This window comes from Saimiri boliviensis, chromosome 1 (genome assembly GCF_048565385.1).
Source record: "Saimiri boliviensis isolate mSaiBol1 chromosome 1, mSaiBol1.pri, whole genome shotgun sequence".
NCBI classification, from domain to species: domain Eukaryota; kingdom Metazoa; phylum Chordata; class Mammalia; order Primates; family Cebidae; genus Saimiri; species Saimiri boliviensis.
In genome coordinates this window covers 233,701,321-233,718,941 of record NC_133449.1, presented here as the reverse complement: position 1 = coordinate 233,718,941, position 17,621 = coordinate 233,701,321, and the positions used below count along the sequence as shown (strand labels likewise).

Below are 17,621 nucleotides of genomic sequence, written 5' to 3'. Positions count from 1 at the left end.
CCTGAGGCCCAATGGTTTCGCTGTTGAAACTTACTGAACACTTAAGGAAGAACCAAATGAATCCTACTCAAACCATTCTGAAAAACAGAGCAGAAAACACTTCGAAACTCATTCTATGAGGCTAGTATTACCCTGACACCAAAACAGACAAAGACACATTAAAAAAAAAAAAAAAAAAAAAAAAAAAAAAAAAAAAAAAAACCCAAAAAAACTGCAGGCCAATATCCCTGGTGAACAGTGATACAAAAATCCTCAACAAAATACTATCAAACTGAATTCAACAAAATACTAAAAAGATCATTCATCATAACCATGTGGAATTTATCCCAGGGAAGCAAGGATGTTTCAACATATACAAATCAATGTGATATATCATATCCACAGAATGAAGGACAAAAACCCTAAGATCATTTAAATTGATGTTGAAAAAGCTGATCAAATTCAATATACTTTCATGATTAAAAACTCTCACAAAACTGGGCATAGAAAAATCATACATCAACACAACAAAAGTCATACACAACAGACCCATGGCCTGTATCATAATGAATAGAACAAAACTGAAAACCTTTTCTCTAAGATCTTAAAGACAAGGATTTTCACTTTCACCATCGCTCTTCAATATAGGACTGGAAATCCCAGCTAGAGCAATCAGAAAAGAGAAAGAAATAAAGGGTATACGAATTGAAAAAAAAGAAATCAAATTATCCTTATTCGGAAATATGATCTTATATTTGGAAAAACCTAAAAACTCCGCCAAAACTATTAGAATTGATATTCAGTAAAGTTGCAGGACACAAAAATTAATACACAAAAATCATAGCCTTTCTATACGCCAACAAAAAGTTGAAAAAGAAATCAAGAAAGTAATTCCATTTATAAGAGCTAGACCTCTAGGAATAAACTTAACCAAAGAAGTAAAAGATCTCTACAATGAAAACTATAAAACAGTGATGCAAGAAACTAAAGAGAACACAAAACAATGAAAAGATATCATGCATTCAAGGACTGGAAGAATCAATATTGTCAAAATGTCCATATGACCCAAAGCAATTTGCAGATTTGATGCAATCCCTACCAAAATAACAATGCCATTGTTCACCAAACCATAAGAAACAATCCTAAAATGTATACAGAACCACAAAAGACTCAGAATAACCAAGGATACTCTAAGCAAAATGAACAAAACTGTAGGAATTCCACTACCTGACTTCAAATTATACTACATAGCTATAGTGGCCATAACAGCATGGTACTGGGATATAAACGGATAAACAGACCAGTGAAACAGAATAGAGAGTTCAGAAACAAATCCACACACCCTACAGTAAACTCATTTTTGAGGAAAATGCCAAGAACATACATTGGGGAAAGGACAGTCCTTAATAAATATTGCTGGGAAAACTGAATATTCATAAGCAGAAGAATGAAACTAGACCCTTATCTCTTGATATATACAAAAATCATATCAAAATGGATTAAAGACTTAAATCTAACTCCTCAAACTATGAAATTACTAAAAGAAAACACTGGGGAAATGCGCCAGAAAATGGTGATGGTCAAAGATTTCTTGAGTAATACCCCACATGCATAGGCAACTAAACCAAAAATGGACAAATGAGATCATATCATGTTAAAAGGCTTCTCTACAGTAAAGGAAACAATCAACAAAGTGAAGAGACAACCGACAGAATGACAGAAAATATCTGAAAGCTATCCATCTGACAAGGGATTAATAATCAGAATATACAAGGAGCTAAAACAAGTCTAAAAGAAGAAATCTGGTAATCTACTTAAAAAATGGTTGAAAGATCTAAACAAACATTTTTCAAAAGACGACACACACTGGGCAAGCAGGTATGAGAAAAGATGTTCAACAATACTAATCATAGAAATGCAACTCAAAACCACAATGAAATATTATCTTATCCCATTTATAATGGCTGTTATAAGTGTCTATTAACAGATGAATGGATAAAGAAAATGTGGTAAATATAAACAATGAACTATTAAGCCCTTAAAAAGGATGTGATCCTGCCATTTCAAACAACATGGAGGACATTATGTCAAGTGAAATAAGTCAGGCATGGAAAGACAAACTTTGCATATTCTTACTAATTTGTGTAAGGTAAAAATGAAAAGAACTGAACTAATGGAGATAGAAAGTACAATGATGGTTGCCAGAGGCTGGGAAGATTACAGGAAGGGAGTACGGAGGGTTAATAAGTACATAAATATAGTTAGATAGAATAAGATCTAGTATTTGATAGCACAACAGAGTGACTAGAGTGAACAATAATTTACTGTACATTTAAAAATAACTAAAAGTATAATTACAACATTCATAACACAAAGAAATGATAAATGCTTGTGGTGGATGTTGCATTTACAGTGATGTGATTATCATACACTGTATGCCTATATCAGAATATCCCATCTACCCCACAAATATCTACTATGTACCCATAACATTTAAAAAAAAAATTCTTTCCAAGTGTTCTAAACAGCAAAAATGGCAATGGCAAAAAGCCAAAATTGACAAATGGGGTCTAATTAAACTAAAGAGCTTCTGTGCAGCAAAAGAAACTATCATCAGAGTGAACATACAACCTACAGAATGGGAGAAAAATTTTGCAATCTACCCATCTGACAAAGGGCTAATATCTAGAATCTACGAGTAACTTAAACAAATTTACAAGAAAAAAACAAACCCATCAAAAGGTGGGTGAAGGATGTGAACAGGCACTTCTCAAAAGAAGACATTTATGCGGCCAAAAAACATGAAAAAAAGCTCATCATCACTTATCATTAGAGAAATGAAAATTAAAACTACAATGAGATACCATCTCACCCCAGTTAGAATGGTGATTAAAAAGTCAGGAGACAACAGATGCTGGAGAGGATGTGGAGAAATAGGAACCCTTTTACATTGTTGGTGGGAATGTAAATTAGTTCAACCATTGTGGAAGACTGTGTGGAGATTCTTCAAAGATCTAGAACTTGAAATACCATTTCACCCAGCAATCCCATTATTGGGTATATACCCAAAGGATTATAAATCATTCCACTGTAAAGTCACATGCACACATATGTTTACTGTGGCACTGTTTACAGTAGCAAAGACTTGGAACCAACCCAAATGCCATCAATGATTGACTGGATCAAGAAAATGTGGCACATATACACCATGAAATACTAAGCAGCCATAAAAAAGAATGAGTTCATGTTCTTTGGAGGGACATGGATGAAGCTGGAAACTATCCTTCTCAGCAAACTAACACAGGAAGAGAAAACCAAACACTGCATGTTCTCACTCATAAGTGGAAGGTGAACAATGAGAACACAAGAGCACAGAGAGGGGAACATCATACAAAGGGGCTTACTGGCCAGGGGAGAGGCAGAGGAAGGGGAGGAAGAACATTAGGAGAAATACCTAATGTAGATGACGGGTTGATGGGTGCAGCAAACCACCACGGCATATGTATACCTCTGTAACAAACCTGCACGTTCTGCACATGTTTCCCAGAACTTAAAGCATAATAAAAAAATTTTTTTCTTCAGACTCCTGTAATATGAAAGAAAATCAGTGCTTCTTTGTTTGTTTTCCATTTTCAGTAATTTTTCTGATCCTTTCTTTCATTCTCTTGGTTGTTATCTATTCCTTCTTTTTTATTTGTTTCTTTTCTTTTCTTTTTTTAGAGATGGGGTTTCACCATGTTGGCCAGGCTAATCTCAAACTCCTGACCTCGTGAATCCACCCACCTCGGCCTCGCAAAGTACTGGGATTACAGGCATGAGCCACCACGCCCAGCCGTCTATTCCTTCTTTAACATCTGCACATATTTTCATTTGACTCTATTTTCAGTATCTGGCATCTTATTTTCTTCATTTAAGATAATCTACTGTTATTTTCTTTCATCTCTTTGAGGACAATTCTTTTTTTTCATTTTTTTCCTGTTTTTTTTTTGTCCATTTTTGTTCTTGATTTTGAATTTCCGACTCAAGGTGCTTCTTCTTATCTTCAAACCCAAGTGTTGTATACTTTGAGTTCTATTTGGAGTATATACTAATAGTTTTCTTTTGCTTGATAAGTCATTTTACGGGATTAGAATTTTCCTTACTTGATTTGTATGAATTTTTTCCCAATTTCAAGCACTAAAGGAAGGATTTAACTTTCCTTTTGTTTATTTTTGTGATTGGGGACATTTTTACAATATCCTTAGTATAATGGCATCTTTTTCTTTCTGCCATTTGCCAAAGTCTGGATACTTGAGTGGAGTTTTGTTTTGATAGCAGAGAAGAGAATTGTCGGACTTCTATTTTTTTTTTTTTTTTTTTTTTTGAGACGGAGTCTTGCTCTGTTGACAGGCTGGAGTGCAGTGGAGGGATCTCGGCTTACTGCAACCTCCACCTCCCGGGTTCAAGCGATTTTCCTGCCTCAGCCTCCTGGGTAGCTTGGACTACAGGCATGCGCCACCATGCCCAGCTAATTTTTGTATTTTTAGTAGAGATGAAGTTTCACCATGTTGGCCAGGATGGTCTCAATATCTTCATCTCATGATCTGCCCACCTTGGCCTCTCAAAGTGCTGGGATTACAGGCATGAGCCACCACGCCCGGCCTGGGACTTCTAATTTTTTGGTTTCTTTTTTTCTTGCAGGTCCTTAAAATTTTTCCTTGACCATCCAATTTCCAAAGAACTCTTCTGTTTTCAGTCTTCCAGAAGCTATACATATTCAGAAATCTAACTCTTTAAATCATACTTAAATGGCTGTCTAGTCCTTTAAAGTGCTCATACTTTGAAATCCTTTTCCTATAGCTCTGTTCTGATCTGCCTGGTTAGTTTTTTGTATTAAAAAAACACACAAAAAGGGTAGATTTAATCTTTCTGATGGTTCTTCCAGCTCTCCTCACTAATGTTCCTTCTGTCTTCTCAAAGAACGTATGTTGATCTAACTTTCCTTGCCACAGTGTCCTCTTGTGGCAGTGGGGTAAAAGTGTGTAGGACCACTGCACTGGAGTGTGTTACCTTTTCCTTACATGATTATTTTGCAGTTTTGGCATTACCTATCTACAAGTAACGCTGAAGGTGTTGTTTCATGTAGAAATGATATACACGTGGAGTTATTTTGTATCTTTTAGGGAGAGAACATTTTGGGATGCTGCTTACCACAAGCCTACCACCTACCACTTTCTTCAGCTACCTGGAAGCCCATGCACAGTTTAAAGCAGGTGTCCCCAAACTTTTTACACAGGGGGCCAGTTCACTGTCCCTCAGACCGTTGGAGGGCCGCCACATACTTTGTTCCTCTCACTGACCACCAATAAAAGAGGTGCCCCTTCCTGAAGTGCAGCGGGGGACCGGATAAATGCGGCCCGCAGGCCATAGTTTGGGGACGCCTGGTTTAAAGAGTTAAATCATCTAGGGCTGGGCACGGTGGCTCACGCCTGTAATCTCAGCACTTTGAGAGGCCGAGGCAGGCGGATCACGTGAGGTCAGGAGTTCAAGACCAGCCAGGCCAACATGGTGAAACCCTGTCTTAAAACAAAAACAAAAGAGTTAAATCATCTAAACTCTTTGAATTAAGGTTTGATACAAAAACCAGTTGTAGCTCTTCTCACCTTTACTTCTCTCTCTCCCTAATCATCTTCACCTTTTTCCTGATAATACATAAAATAGCTAGCACAATGTATGTCACAGTTGCTCAGTCCCTATTTGTAGTTTTAAAAATCTGATAGTAATGGCCAGGTGCAGTGTCTCACACTGTAATCCCAGCAGTTTTAGAGGTCAAGGATGGAGGATTGCTTGAGCTCAGGAGTTTGAAACCGGTCTGGACAACATAGTGAGAATCAGTCTCTACCAAAAAAAAAAAAAAATTAAAAAATAGAATAGCCAGGTACAGTAATGCACCTACAATCCCAGCTACTATGGAGGCTGAGGCAGGAGGATCATGAGCCCAGGAGGTGAAGGTGGCAGTGAGACATGATTGCACCACTTCACTCCAGCCTGGGTGACAGCACCAGGCCTTGTTTAAATAAATAAAAATCTATAAATCTGATAGTAGATTCAGAAAAATGAGAATGAGATCTAAAGTGATTCCTTGAAAAGCTGTGGTTTAGTTGATCCCAGGTGGAAAGATAGGCTTTTAATAGTAGAGGAGGAAAAGGCATTCCAGATTAATAAAAGTTTCAATTGGTAAAGTCAGCAAAGAATGTCAACGTGCCAGTTAGACAAGCAGCCAGGTTGGTATAGGACGTGTTCATATGTTCCCCTCATACCTCTTCCCATTTCTAATACAATCACTATACTTGAGTTCCTTAAATCTGAACTTTTGCATCTATTTTTCAGATTGTTAGAACTAGTAGAACAATGTAGTATTTTTTATGTATAACAACTTGATTGATTTAATAAATGTCAGAGCAACTATCGAAGTCTAGAGCAAGCAGTTAAGAAAATGAGATGATACAAAACAGCAGTCATGTCCATTCTCTGCTTGAGCACAGCTATTTTTCCTGCTTTAAGAAAGTCGTTCTCAAATTTTAGGATGCATCAGAATCGTTTGAAGGGTTTGTTAAAGACAGAATGCTGGACTCCATATCCAGAGTTTCTGATCCATTAGGTCTGGGGCAGAGCCTGAGAATGTGCATTTCTAACAAGTTCACAGCTTACACTGATGTTACTGCCCTGGAGATTACACTTTTGAGTACAATAACCTCTATCACATCTTCCTCTTGTTTATTTAATTCTTCCTTGTTTTGATGGGGCATATCTTTCAGCAGAAGACAGATGTCTGTGTTTTACTTTTTATTATGAAAAATGTCACATATATGTAAAAAAAAAATAGAACAATGAACCCTATTACCACTATTTAGTTTCAATAATTATTAACTAATGGTTATTCTTTTTTAAAATTTATATTCTCAATTCGCACCCTTCCAAAGGCATTATTCTGAAGCAAATTCTAAACATATGTAAGCATGTATCTCTAAAATATTTTTTAAAACAACAAAAGGTAAATTTGTAGAGACCATATTTTAAAATGCTTTTAGTCTGTCCTTATACTCGCTTGGTGGTTTGGCTGAACATGTAATTTTCACTGTTGAAAATAATTATTCTTCAGAAGAATGTAGGCATGATCCACTGCATTTTAGCTTCCAGCATTGCTTTTGAGAAGTCCACAGGCATTTTGAATCCTTATCCTTTGTTGTAATGCTTTTTCCCTCTGTAGGCATCCAAGATCTTCTTCCCAGTGATCTGACTCGACACAATGTGTCTTTAACATCAGTCTTTTAAAAATCTATTACACTGGATCTTGCTCAGCCTTTTCAATGTAAAACTCCTGTCCTTTATTTCTGTGAATTTTTCTTTTATTCCTTCACTGATACTCCTGTTCTTTCTTCCTGGAGCTCCTACTGTTCAGATGTTAGAACTCCTTGATCATTCCTTTAATTTTTACCTATGTCCTATTTACTACCTTTTTGGGGGTTTTTGTTTGTTTTGTTTTGTTTTTGTTTTTTGAGACAGAGTCTTGCTCTGTTGCCAGGCTGGAAGGCAGTGGCACAATCAGCTCACTGCAACCTCTGCCTCCCTGGTTCAAGTGATTCTCCTGCCTCAGTCTCCTGAGTAGCTGGGACTACAAGCATGCAACACTACCATGCCCAGCTAATTTTTGTATTTTTAGTAGAGATGGGGTTTCACCACGTTGGCCAGGATGGTCTTGATCTCCTGACCTCGTAATCTGCCCACCTCAGCCTCCCAAAGTGCTGAGATTACAGGTGATTTAAAAAAATATTTTTCTTTATATTCTGCGAATGTCTATAATTCTACCTTCTAACTCTTTCCATTTCTTTCACCACTGCTACCATATTTATAATCTCCAAGTGCTCTTTTTTTAAACTCTTCCTTTTTTATATAGTTTTTTCATGACTTCAAAAACTATTCTCTTTAAAAATACTGACAAATTTCCTTCTTTATTTTTGTTGGACATCTGAATAATTTGTCTTCTAGTGTTGCATTTATTCTCTGGATCTCTTTCATATTGAAAACTTTCTTCATATGACTGGTAATCCCCGGCTGTCTGCTCATTGTTAAGGATAGGGAATCTTCTGACTGGAAGCCCAAAGGCTTTGTAAGAGTTTACCAAAAATGAGCTTCACAATAGGATAATCCAGTTGGGCTACCCTTTTATGGAAGCTATATTGTTATCCTCAGGTCAAAACTCTTAGACCCCAGCAACCTCCTGTCCTGATCCTATTTCCAGCCTCTGAAACTGTGAAACAATAAATTTCGGTTGTTTAGGTCACCCAGTTTATAATGCTTTGTTATAGCAACCCTAGCAAATGAATACATTTTATAATTACATAATTTAAATTATAATTTTCTGTGACTTATTTCTACATTCTGAGCCCCAGATTTCAATAGGTATCCTTCTTCATGTTTTTCTTCTTCAAGACTTCTTAGCAAATATTTAAAATACTTTCTACTTCATTCATGCTATTTGAGTTACATTAACTGAATCATGTATTATTGAAAGATGGAATATATTCTTTTCAAGTGAACTGTTAAACGGATAAATTATGAGTTCTTCAAGGCATAAATCTTAGCAGAGCAAGATTCTTACTTCTTTAAAAATTCACTGACAAATGTTCCTCCAACGAGAATTAACAACTAGTTTCTTATCTAGTGCTTTTACTTGCTGCATACCTTCCTCTTTCCTTTAGTTCTCACTAACACAGTTCAAAACAGTAAAACTGTACACTTGAGAAAATGCCTACTTCTTGGATTTCTCACTAATTCGGAGTTCTTATAATGACTATTTATGGCACTGTCATCTTTGGTGATATCCAATTTGGTGAACATCATTTCCATAACATAATTTCTCATTTTACAATTCCACATGCAAAAACTTTTTAGATCTGACTATTCTTTATCTGGCACTTTATAAATTTGTTTATTTTTATGGTTGTCTTCAATTTTGAACACTTTCTTCCCTTGCTTTTGTATCTTGTCTTTTTTGGGGGGACAGGGTCTCACTCTATCTCCCAGGCTGGCAGGTAGTGGCACGATCTTGGCTCACCGCAGCCTCCACTTGCTGGGCTGAAGCAGCAGATCCTCCCAACTCAGCCTCCAAAGCAGCCGTGACTACAGGTGCATACCCCTACGCCCAGCCGATTTGTGTATTTTTTTTAAATGTAGAGACGAAGTTCGATCAGTTTCTTTAATTTTTCCAAGATCTTTCAACCTCCCCTCTTGCAGCACCACCCCCTAACCAACTTGCCTAATCACTATTGGTCTTAATTTTTTTTTAATCCAACAGTAACATTTTCATTACCTTTCAGTTTTCCTTCTAAAAATATTAAAACATGAAATTGGCAAATAAATTTCCCTAAAACCAACCTATAATAAGAATAATAGGAATTCTACTCATTTGGTGATTTCAAAAGTTTAACAAGATATTAGGTATACAAAGGCAGATGCCCAACATGAGACATCAAACTACAGAACTTATGAAAATCAATTCTATCTAAAGTTATTATACCAAAAATCTCTACCAATTTTGCAAAGTGTCTTCTAATTTTAGTAACTGCAAACAAATTACATCAATTTTCACAAATGAATCATTAGTAATTTAAGGAACTGGTTGAAGAAATACTCACAATATAATTTTAAACATGGACTAAGAAGGACAAGCCAAATGCCCAAAAGAGAGTCCAGAAACAACCTTAAATAAACACGGGACCGTAATATATAATAAAAGTGGTGTTTCAAACCACTTGGAAAAAGGTGAGTTATTTAATTAATGCTACTAGAATACATAATTAGTCATTTGGAAAAAACTAAAAACATCAATATCACTCCTTAAGCTAAAATAACTTCCACAGGAATCAAAATTCGAGTGTAAATTTTAGATGAAAATGTATCTACATTTATATAGAGAGATAGTCTTTGAGAGGAAAACACCTATCTAAACAAGTAAACATAGAAGCCATAATAAAAGATGTCAATAACAGTATGTAAAAAATCTAAGATTTTTGTAGGGCCTAATATAGACTATAAAAAGAGCAAAGAAGAAACAGACCAGTGACAACGGGGAAAATATTTTCAACAAAAGTGCCAAATGGCTAATTATCATGTAAGTAATTTCTACAAGTCGACAAGAAAAACAAACACAAAAGTGCATAAGCAATTGGAAAAGAAAAAATAAATAAAAATGGGCTGTAAATTATTAAGTTACTCAACCTTATGGATAAGAAGTGCAATTTAAAATAAGATACCATTTTAATACAGCAGTTTGACAAATACTTTAACATTTGCCAAAATCCAACTTCCTAAATACTTGAGGATAGGGAGAAACAGAGGCACTCATTCACTACTGGTAGGAGTGACGAGCGTTACTCTTTTGAAGGAGTATTTGACAATAACTAAACTAAAAACAAATTTTAAAGTACATATTTGTTTCAATAATGGTTGTAATAAAAATGAGAAATGATTTAAATGTGCAAAAACAGGGAACAAGGCAAATAAACATAATATATCCATATGATTCAACAGAACATAATAATGTAAGATGTATTAAAACAAGGTGCAGAACAATAGACTTAATATGATACCATTTGTGTAAATATTTATCAAAGACATAAACAAACACATCCTTGTACAGACCTACACATTTTCTGAAACAACAACCAGAAATTTTCAGTGTAGTTGTCTCTTTAAGTGCAAGACTAAAAAGAAGCATGTATTTCTTAAACTGTTTAATGCCACAAATTATATTTTTTATCGTGTACTTTATTTAAAAGATAGAATTTAAAAAGTAAACAGTGTAAATATTCCATAAACATCTGCTTTTAATTAAAACAATTACGACTAACATATTGAGAGTTATCTACTAGTGGCAAATTTTGTAGCAGAGGCTGGGTCTTCTAAGCATCAAGCTATAATAATTGAGCAATTCAACTGTCTTTCTACAAACGCTTATTCTACATACAAACAGCTCTTTTTACACAAAATAAGGGAATACTATTTTTCCTCTCACCTACTTACTCTCAATCCCTTCACACTAAGGAATAAATTCTCCCAAGATATACTTTGTTCCATGAAATTATTTCACCCACTTTATTATCACACAGCTAAAGAAAACTGTTTTTATAAATTAGGAATGATTTAATCATTAAACTAAGAATGAATTTAAAATGGATCAGGCTCTATCAGGAATATGGGCTCAGACGCTAGGTTCACCAACACCAACAAATAATAATGAATGGTTATAGTAAAGTCACATCAACTCTTCAAGCCCAGATTTCTTCATATGTGAATATTATCAATTTCATAAGCGTGCCATAGAAAGAAATTAAACATTAATATGTATTCTTTGTATTAAGTGATATAAGCAATAGCTCATGTTTAAGGAAAAAAATACCAAGAGATGCCTATTAAAATTTAATGATGACTATTACTATGACATTTATTTATTTAACTAAAGTACATACTCTAATTTGTAAACTTTATCCTGAGTTCACTGAATTCAGTTCTATTTTGTAATTTTCTTTAAATATGTAACATGCAGTCTGTGAACCCACAGGGCAAGGAAAGTTCAAGTTCAATAACATAAACGCTTGTGTTTCTTCCTATCATGTTTCACTGTACCTACAACTATGATACAGATTTTGCTGCCTCATTCATCTTTTTACCTTTACTTCTGTATCTCTCCTTCAAAGAATTCAAATTGTTTCATGTTCCTCCCCATGTCTTTTACTATGTGCCACAATGAAAGTTATGCATGTAGATATAGTTATAACAAAAACCATTTACAATGAAGTAAGTTTTCTTCCTGAGAAGATGGAATTAAATGTTTATTAAAAATTTTATTTTCTCAAAATAAGCCAGGCAATAATATTATAGTCCATAATTCAAGACAGAATAACAACATTTAAATCCACAGAAACTAGCATGGTACTACAGGAATACTACTACTTAGGGAACAACAAAGATAAAATTTAACTCCTCCCCATTTTTGTATCAATCATTATACTATTTTCAAAGAGTTAAGCATTGCAACTAATAAACATCCAATAATATGTAAAAGAAGGGGAGTGGAGGACCACAGAAAAACACTTCAAGATTGCAAAGTACATTCTACAAATGCAGAGTACTAGTTTCATTATCAATACTACCAAATGTTTCTTCTGTGTTTCTCTAACTTGATATTCAATTCTAAACTTTTCAAACTCTGAATATACAAGAGGGGAAACAATGTATGAAAAAAAATGCGAAAATACTGTAAGATTTTCCCTAAATGCATAACAAATGTTAAGTCAGAGTAAGATATTAACAGAAATCTGAAGTATTATCTTTCACTTTTAGAAGCAAGATAAATTCTACCACAAAAAGAAAACTGACTTCTCTTTGAATGGGTTAGTAAAATCTGTATTTTTATTTTAACATACCCATTTTCATATTTTAACTACAAGATTTAACTGTCTGGCTTTAGCCAACACCTTTTTGTTTTTGCTCAAGGCATGCAGACCATTCTTAACTAGTATGCTATTTTTGTATAATCAGGCACTTCTGTTCTCACTAGTTGGGTTACATGCTTAACAAGTCAGTTGGTTGTTCCCAAACCTGTTTATGCCCGTTTACTTGTTACAATCCTTATATGACTTAAATATTATTTAAGCCTATGTACTGTAAGTGCAAAAAGGAATAATTGTTTCTGTATAAGTTAAATGTAAACTAAGTAGGCCGGGCGCAGTGGCTCATGTCTGCTATCCCAGCACTTTGGGAGGCTGAGATGGGTGGATCAGTTGAGGCCAGGAGTTTGAGACCAGCCTGGCCAACACAGTAAAACCCCATCTCTACTAAAAACACACAAATTAGCTGGGCATGGTGGCATGCACCCATAGTCCCATCTGCTTGGGAGGCTGAGGCAGAAGAATTGTTTGAACCTGTGAGGCTGAGGGTGCAGTGAGCTGAGACTGCACCACTGCACTCTAGCCTGGGTGACAGAGCGAGACTCTGTCTCAAAAACAAAACAAAACACAAAAAAAAGGACAATAACAAAATATAAACTATATTGAATGACTCAACAAAGGTGAGTTACTCTTTTAAACTGTGTTGAATTAGATAAAAGTGACATAACTGCAAAATATAAGGGGAAATCCTAAAAAGTTAGAAGGAGCCTATACTTAGGTTTTTCAAAAGTTATCTTTAGGCTTTTATTCCATGTTAGAGAAATCAAAACTGGAAATAGCAAATCGTGTATTATGAATATAAGAAAAACTTCTCTCAACTCCACAAAGAGACGGCATTAGCTCAATGTTAAACAGTTTATAAATGAATGTACATTTACATGTTTTAAGTTAAAATTTTAAAATGTTACCTATAAGATGTATTATTTTAAAATTTTCAGTAACCTACAAAGTAACTGTTCCAGTCTCAACAAATAGAAAGGTTTCAAATATTTTTTTTCCTGAAGCCCTTAAGCTGGTTTGATATACCCACTAGATAAAAACTACATGTCTATTTCCAAGGAAACCGAGGATTAAAAAATAAATAAAAATACATAAATAAGATAAAAACTACATGTCTATACAAAATAACAATATTTAGCAAAACGCAAAATAATACAACTTTATGGAAGCACAATAAAATAACTTTATGGGAAAAAAGTATTAGAATGTATGTTCTACAAGGGCAAGGACCTTTATCTTATTCACAGATGTATCCTGAACATGTAGAACAGTTCCTGATATGTAGTTGACACTCAATAAATATTTGTTGAATGAAGAAGAAAAGGAACTTACTGTGATGACAGCCTTGCTAAGACAGATGGATCCCCTGCAGCCATACTCTGTTTCATCTTCAGATTTGTAGTAACTCAGAGCATTATTTTTCAAAACTACCCAACGATCCTGCCATCCATGAATGTAGTTTGTCCACTGGGAGTGGGAAGGAGAAGGGAAGGAAGAAGAAAACAAAAAATAGAAGTATTTTAGAAATCCAAACTGTTTGAAACAGCAATCTAATTTTAAAACCAAAATGTGAAAAGTCCAACTTAATTCTAAGCATAAACAGTAAAATGATTACAAAAGTGAAAAGCTGACATTTTCTAGATTGCATTGTGATTTTCAGTGATTTTTACAATATCATATATAAATCAGTAAGAAACAAAATATACCATTTTCTTTTAACATTTTAAGAATAAAACCAAAGCCAGATTTTGTTTAAAATTATTGTTTGTTGTTTATGTGCTTTCATCCTTTTTTAAGTATCTTCATGATACTTGTTTTGGTCCTTGTCATAATTAACATATTCAACAGAGAATTATGTTCAGTTAGGTATGTATGTAGTCTCTCATTCTCTGACACCAAGGGCTGCAGGAAGCTTTCTAAATCAACACAAGTATAAAGTCAATTACTGCTAAAACTTTAGTTTTGTTATTCCCATATGAAAATTTATAATGGTCATAACTATATCGAAGTAAAAATAATAGATAACTAATCTGTAGTAAGCCGTCATCAACTTTGACTTTTCCTCCACAGAACTGAATAATATTTTATATGGCTAATTCACTTTCCAAGTTTCTCTGAACATATATTTTTCAAACCCAAGAGTAAAAATACCAAAATAAAATTGGTTTTCAAAAACATATTGGATTGTCTGTCTTCAGTATTCTGAGTTTCTGTGTTGCTAAAGTCTTGCTGTACAGTGAAGACCACAATAAACTGGAAAAGACAGAAATGTAATCTTTATGGGAATACTTATTTTTGCATGTTTTTTATCTATGCTCTGGGGTTTGAAGTATAGAAAAATCCCAAAACCATCTGCCAATTCCAGAAACTAATTCAAAATGGATTGCCAAAATATACTGCATTTGCTCAGGTTCTTTATCCACTGAGAAATCTTCATTTTTCTATTCTCTAAGCATTTTTGAGACTGACTCAGTTCTTAAATTTTCTTTTATTTTGTATTTTTTTGAGACAAGGTCTCACTCTGTCACCAGGCTGGAGTGCAGGGGCACCATCTCAGTTCACTGCAACCTCCACCTCTTAGGCTTAATCCTCCCACCTCAACCTCCTGGGTGACTGAGGCTACAGGTGCACGCCACCAGGCCTGGCTAATTTTTTGTAGAGTTGGGGTTTTGCTGTGGTGCCAATGCTGGTCTCAAACTCCTGGGCTCAAGTGATCTGTCCTCCTCAGTCTCAAAGTGCTGGGACTACAGGTGTGAGCCACCATCCCTACTCAGTTCTTAATTTTTCTAAGTCCCATCATTATAACTCTTCTCTGAGAACTCAACCATGCTGACAATTTAACTCATTCCAGTGGCTCCTAATTACCATTTCCTTATGTCTAACTGCATGTGATGTACCACCACTTAGACACAGGCTTGAAATAAATGATAGTTACCAATAAAACTGAATTCAACTCTTTCTATAATGTGTACTTCCTTTCTATTTTCCTATTTCCTTGGCTGGACTGCCACTTCTGCTCAGTGTTAGTGTATTATATATACAATCAGATTAGCGGATACAGGATTAAATAGGCTCAACTACTTTACAATTCATGTGAAGAGTTTTGACAAGTTACTTTTGTAAGCTTCAGTTTCTTTGCCTACTGTTTGAAGGCTGAATAAAATAACAAAATTGCCCAGCACAGTCACAAATGATACTCAATACCTGAGTATTCCTTCTCTATTTTTATAGCCCATTACCAAAACCCGCTTATCTTTCCTTCATAGTAAACCCTTAAATTTGCCTCCTCTTTTCATTTTCAACCATTCCAATCAAATGATCCAGTTCCTGAATTCCTTAAAAGACTTAATAATCTTTTCTTTAGTATCTTGTTTTTTTCATAATTTACACAAATTTATTTACTTACTAAGCATATTTGCCTACTTTTCTTACATATTGATGGTATGGAGTCCCCAGCTCTAAAATTCCATGGACGACTTCCCACTGACGGTCATACAAATTGTTTAGTGCATTCAACACACTCCATGGATTAATCCTGCCTCATTTACAATTACCACACTTCATAAGGCTAAACTGTGTGACTATGGTCAAGTTACTTACTCTGTGTTCTTTTCTTTGTCAAACACTATCTCTTAGAGTTAATTTTAAACAAGAATAGACTTAGAACAGTGCCTGGACACAGTATTTTCTGAGTGTGAGGAAGAGTTATACAGAGCTAATGAAGCTTAACCTTCAGCATTTCTCAATAGAACAGAACTCTTTCAAAGTTAGAGGAGGGGCTCCAGCATTATGTATCCATAACTTAATATCATGTTCTTATAAGGGACTGAACAAATTATAACAGCTTCAGTACTCTTTAATCGGTAAGTGTTAGCTGTCATGAAACCTGGAAGGCAGGTTTTTGTCTTTTGTCTGCTCTCATAATGTTCCCTCACTCTTCCCCATTTAACAAATACAGACAAGGCAATATGCTAGACACTGCAGGAGAATCAAATATTACTGTGGCCAACAGGACAGCAAACCACAAATTCAAGAGAAAAAAATATATTTAGAATAAGAGTCAGAAGCAAGCCACAAACAAAATGCTATGGGAATTCTAGTGAAGAAGATCTTGAATGATGGCAAAATAATAAAAGCCTTTATGGAAAAGACAGTATTTGACTTAGACTCTTAAAGATGGATAGAATTTCAAAAAAGGTGTGTAGAAAAACAGAAGAAGGTAAACACTGAGGGACGGAGGAAATTCAGAAATTGAATGAGACTTATTTTATCCAGACTTAGTTGCTTTTAAGTCCAACTAAGGCATGAATCTTTTCCACACCATGATCCACCATGATATTTGTTATAACCAGATAGAACTATTGTATATCCATTATTTTTGGAATCTATACTCAAGTGATTTCTAAGAAATATGCCTCATTGGTATTTTCATGTATTTCAGACTACCAGATGGAAAATATGCTTTGAACTGTATATTTTTAATATAAATTTACCTCAGCCCATTCTAAATCCACCCCATTTTGAGGGAAAACAAATTGCACTGGGACTTATTTTCATTACTCAATAAAAGAAAAAGAACAAAAGCCGAGTTCTGACCCTTGTTTAAATTACCGGGTGAATACAAAGAATTCAAAATATATAGTTTACATTTAAAAACATGTACCATACTCGGTATAAGTATACATATTCAATTTAGAATACCTTTGATTAAAAAGCTTCCAGAAAACACTATATGTAACCATAAATTGGTAAATCTCAGGAAAAATTTCCTTCAAAGCTATTACCAAGAATAATATCAAAAGCTTTATTCCTATTGATTCTACATAAGCATCAACAGTCAAAATTTAAGTTACTCGCCTTCTATAGAGGTGTCAAATACATTTTTACACATTTAAATATCGAGATTGGTCTTCCGTTTTTTGATCTATAGTATACCTACTCCACATACAGTAAATACTTAGAACACTGGTGACTTTTCCCTCAGTCACTCCACTCCCCCAACCCCTAAAAAAGTAATTATCAGTAGGTTAAAAGTACAATTTGTTTTGTAAAATACTTAACACACCACAGTACTAGTATGGCAGTCGGCTTCCCATCTTATGAGAAGTGATGAAACTATCAAAGGCACTGAGAAGCAAGTAACCCATTTCA

The 17,621-nt window shown here is 34.7% G+C and overlaps 1 protein-coding gene across 3 annotated transcripts in view; it reads right to left on the bottom strand.

The window, feature by feature from the left end:
* CERT1 (ceramide transporter 1) overlaps window positions 1-17,621 on the bottom strand; it is a 141,108-nt gene that overhangs the window by 121,656 nt on the left and 1,831 nt on the right. For all 3 annotated transcript variants that reach the window (XM_039468803.2, XM_010341099.2, XM_010341102.2), the window contains exon 2: window positions 13,803-13,937. In XM_039468803.2, coding sequence (XP_039324737.1) covers window positions 13,803-13,937 — 135 coding nt within the window. The remainder of the gene's footprint in view (window positions 1-13,802; window positions 13,938-17,621) is intronic.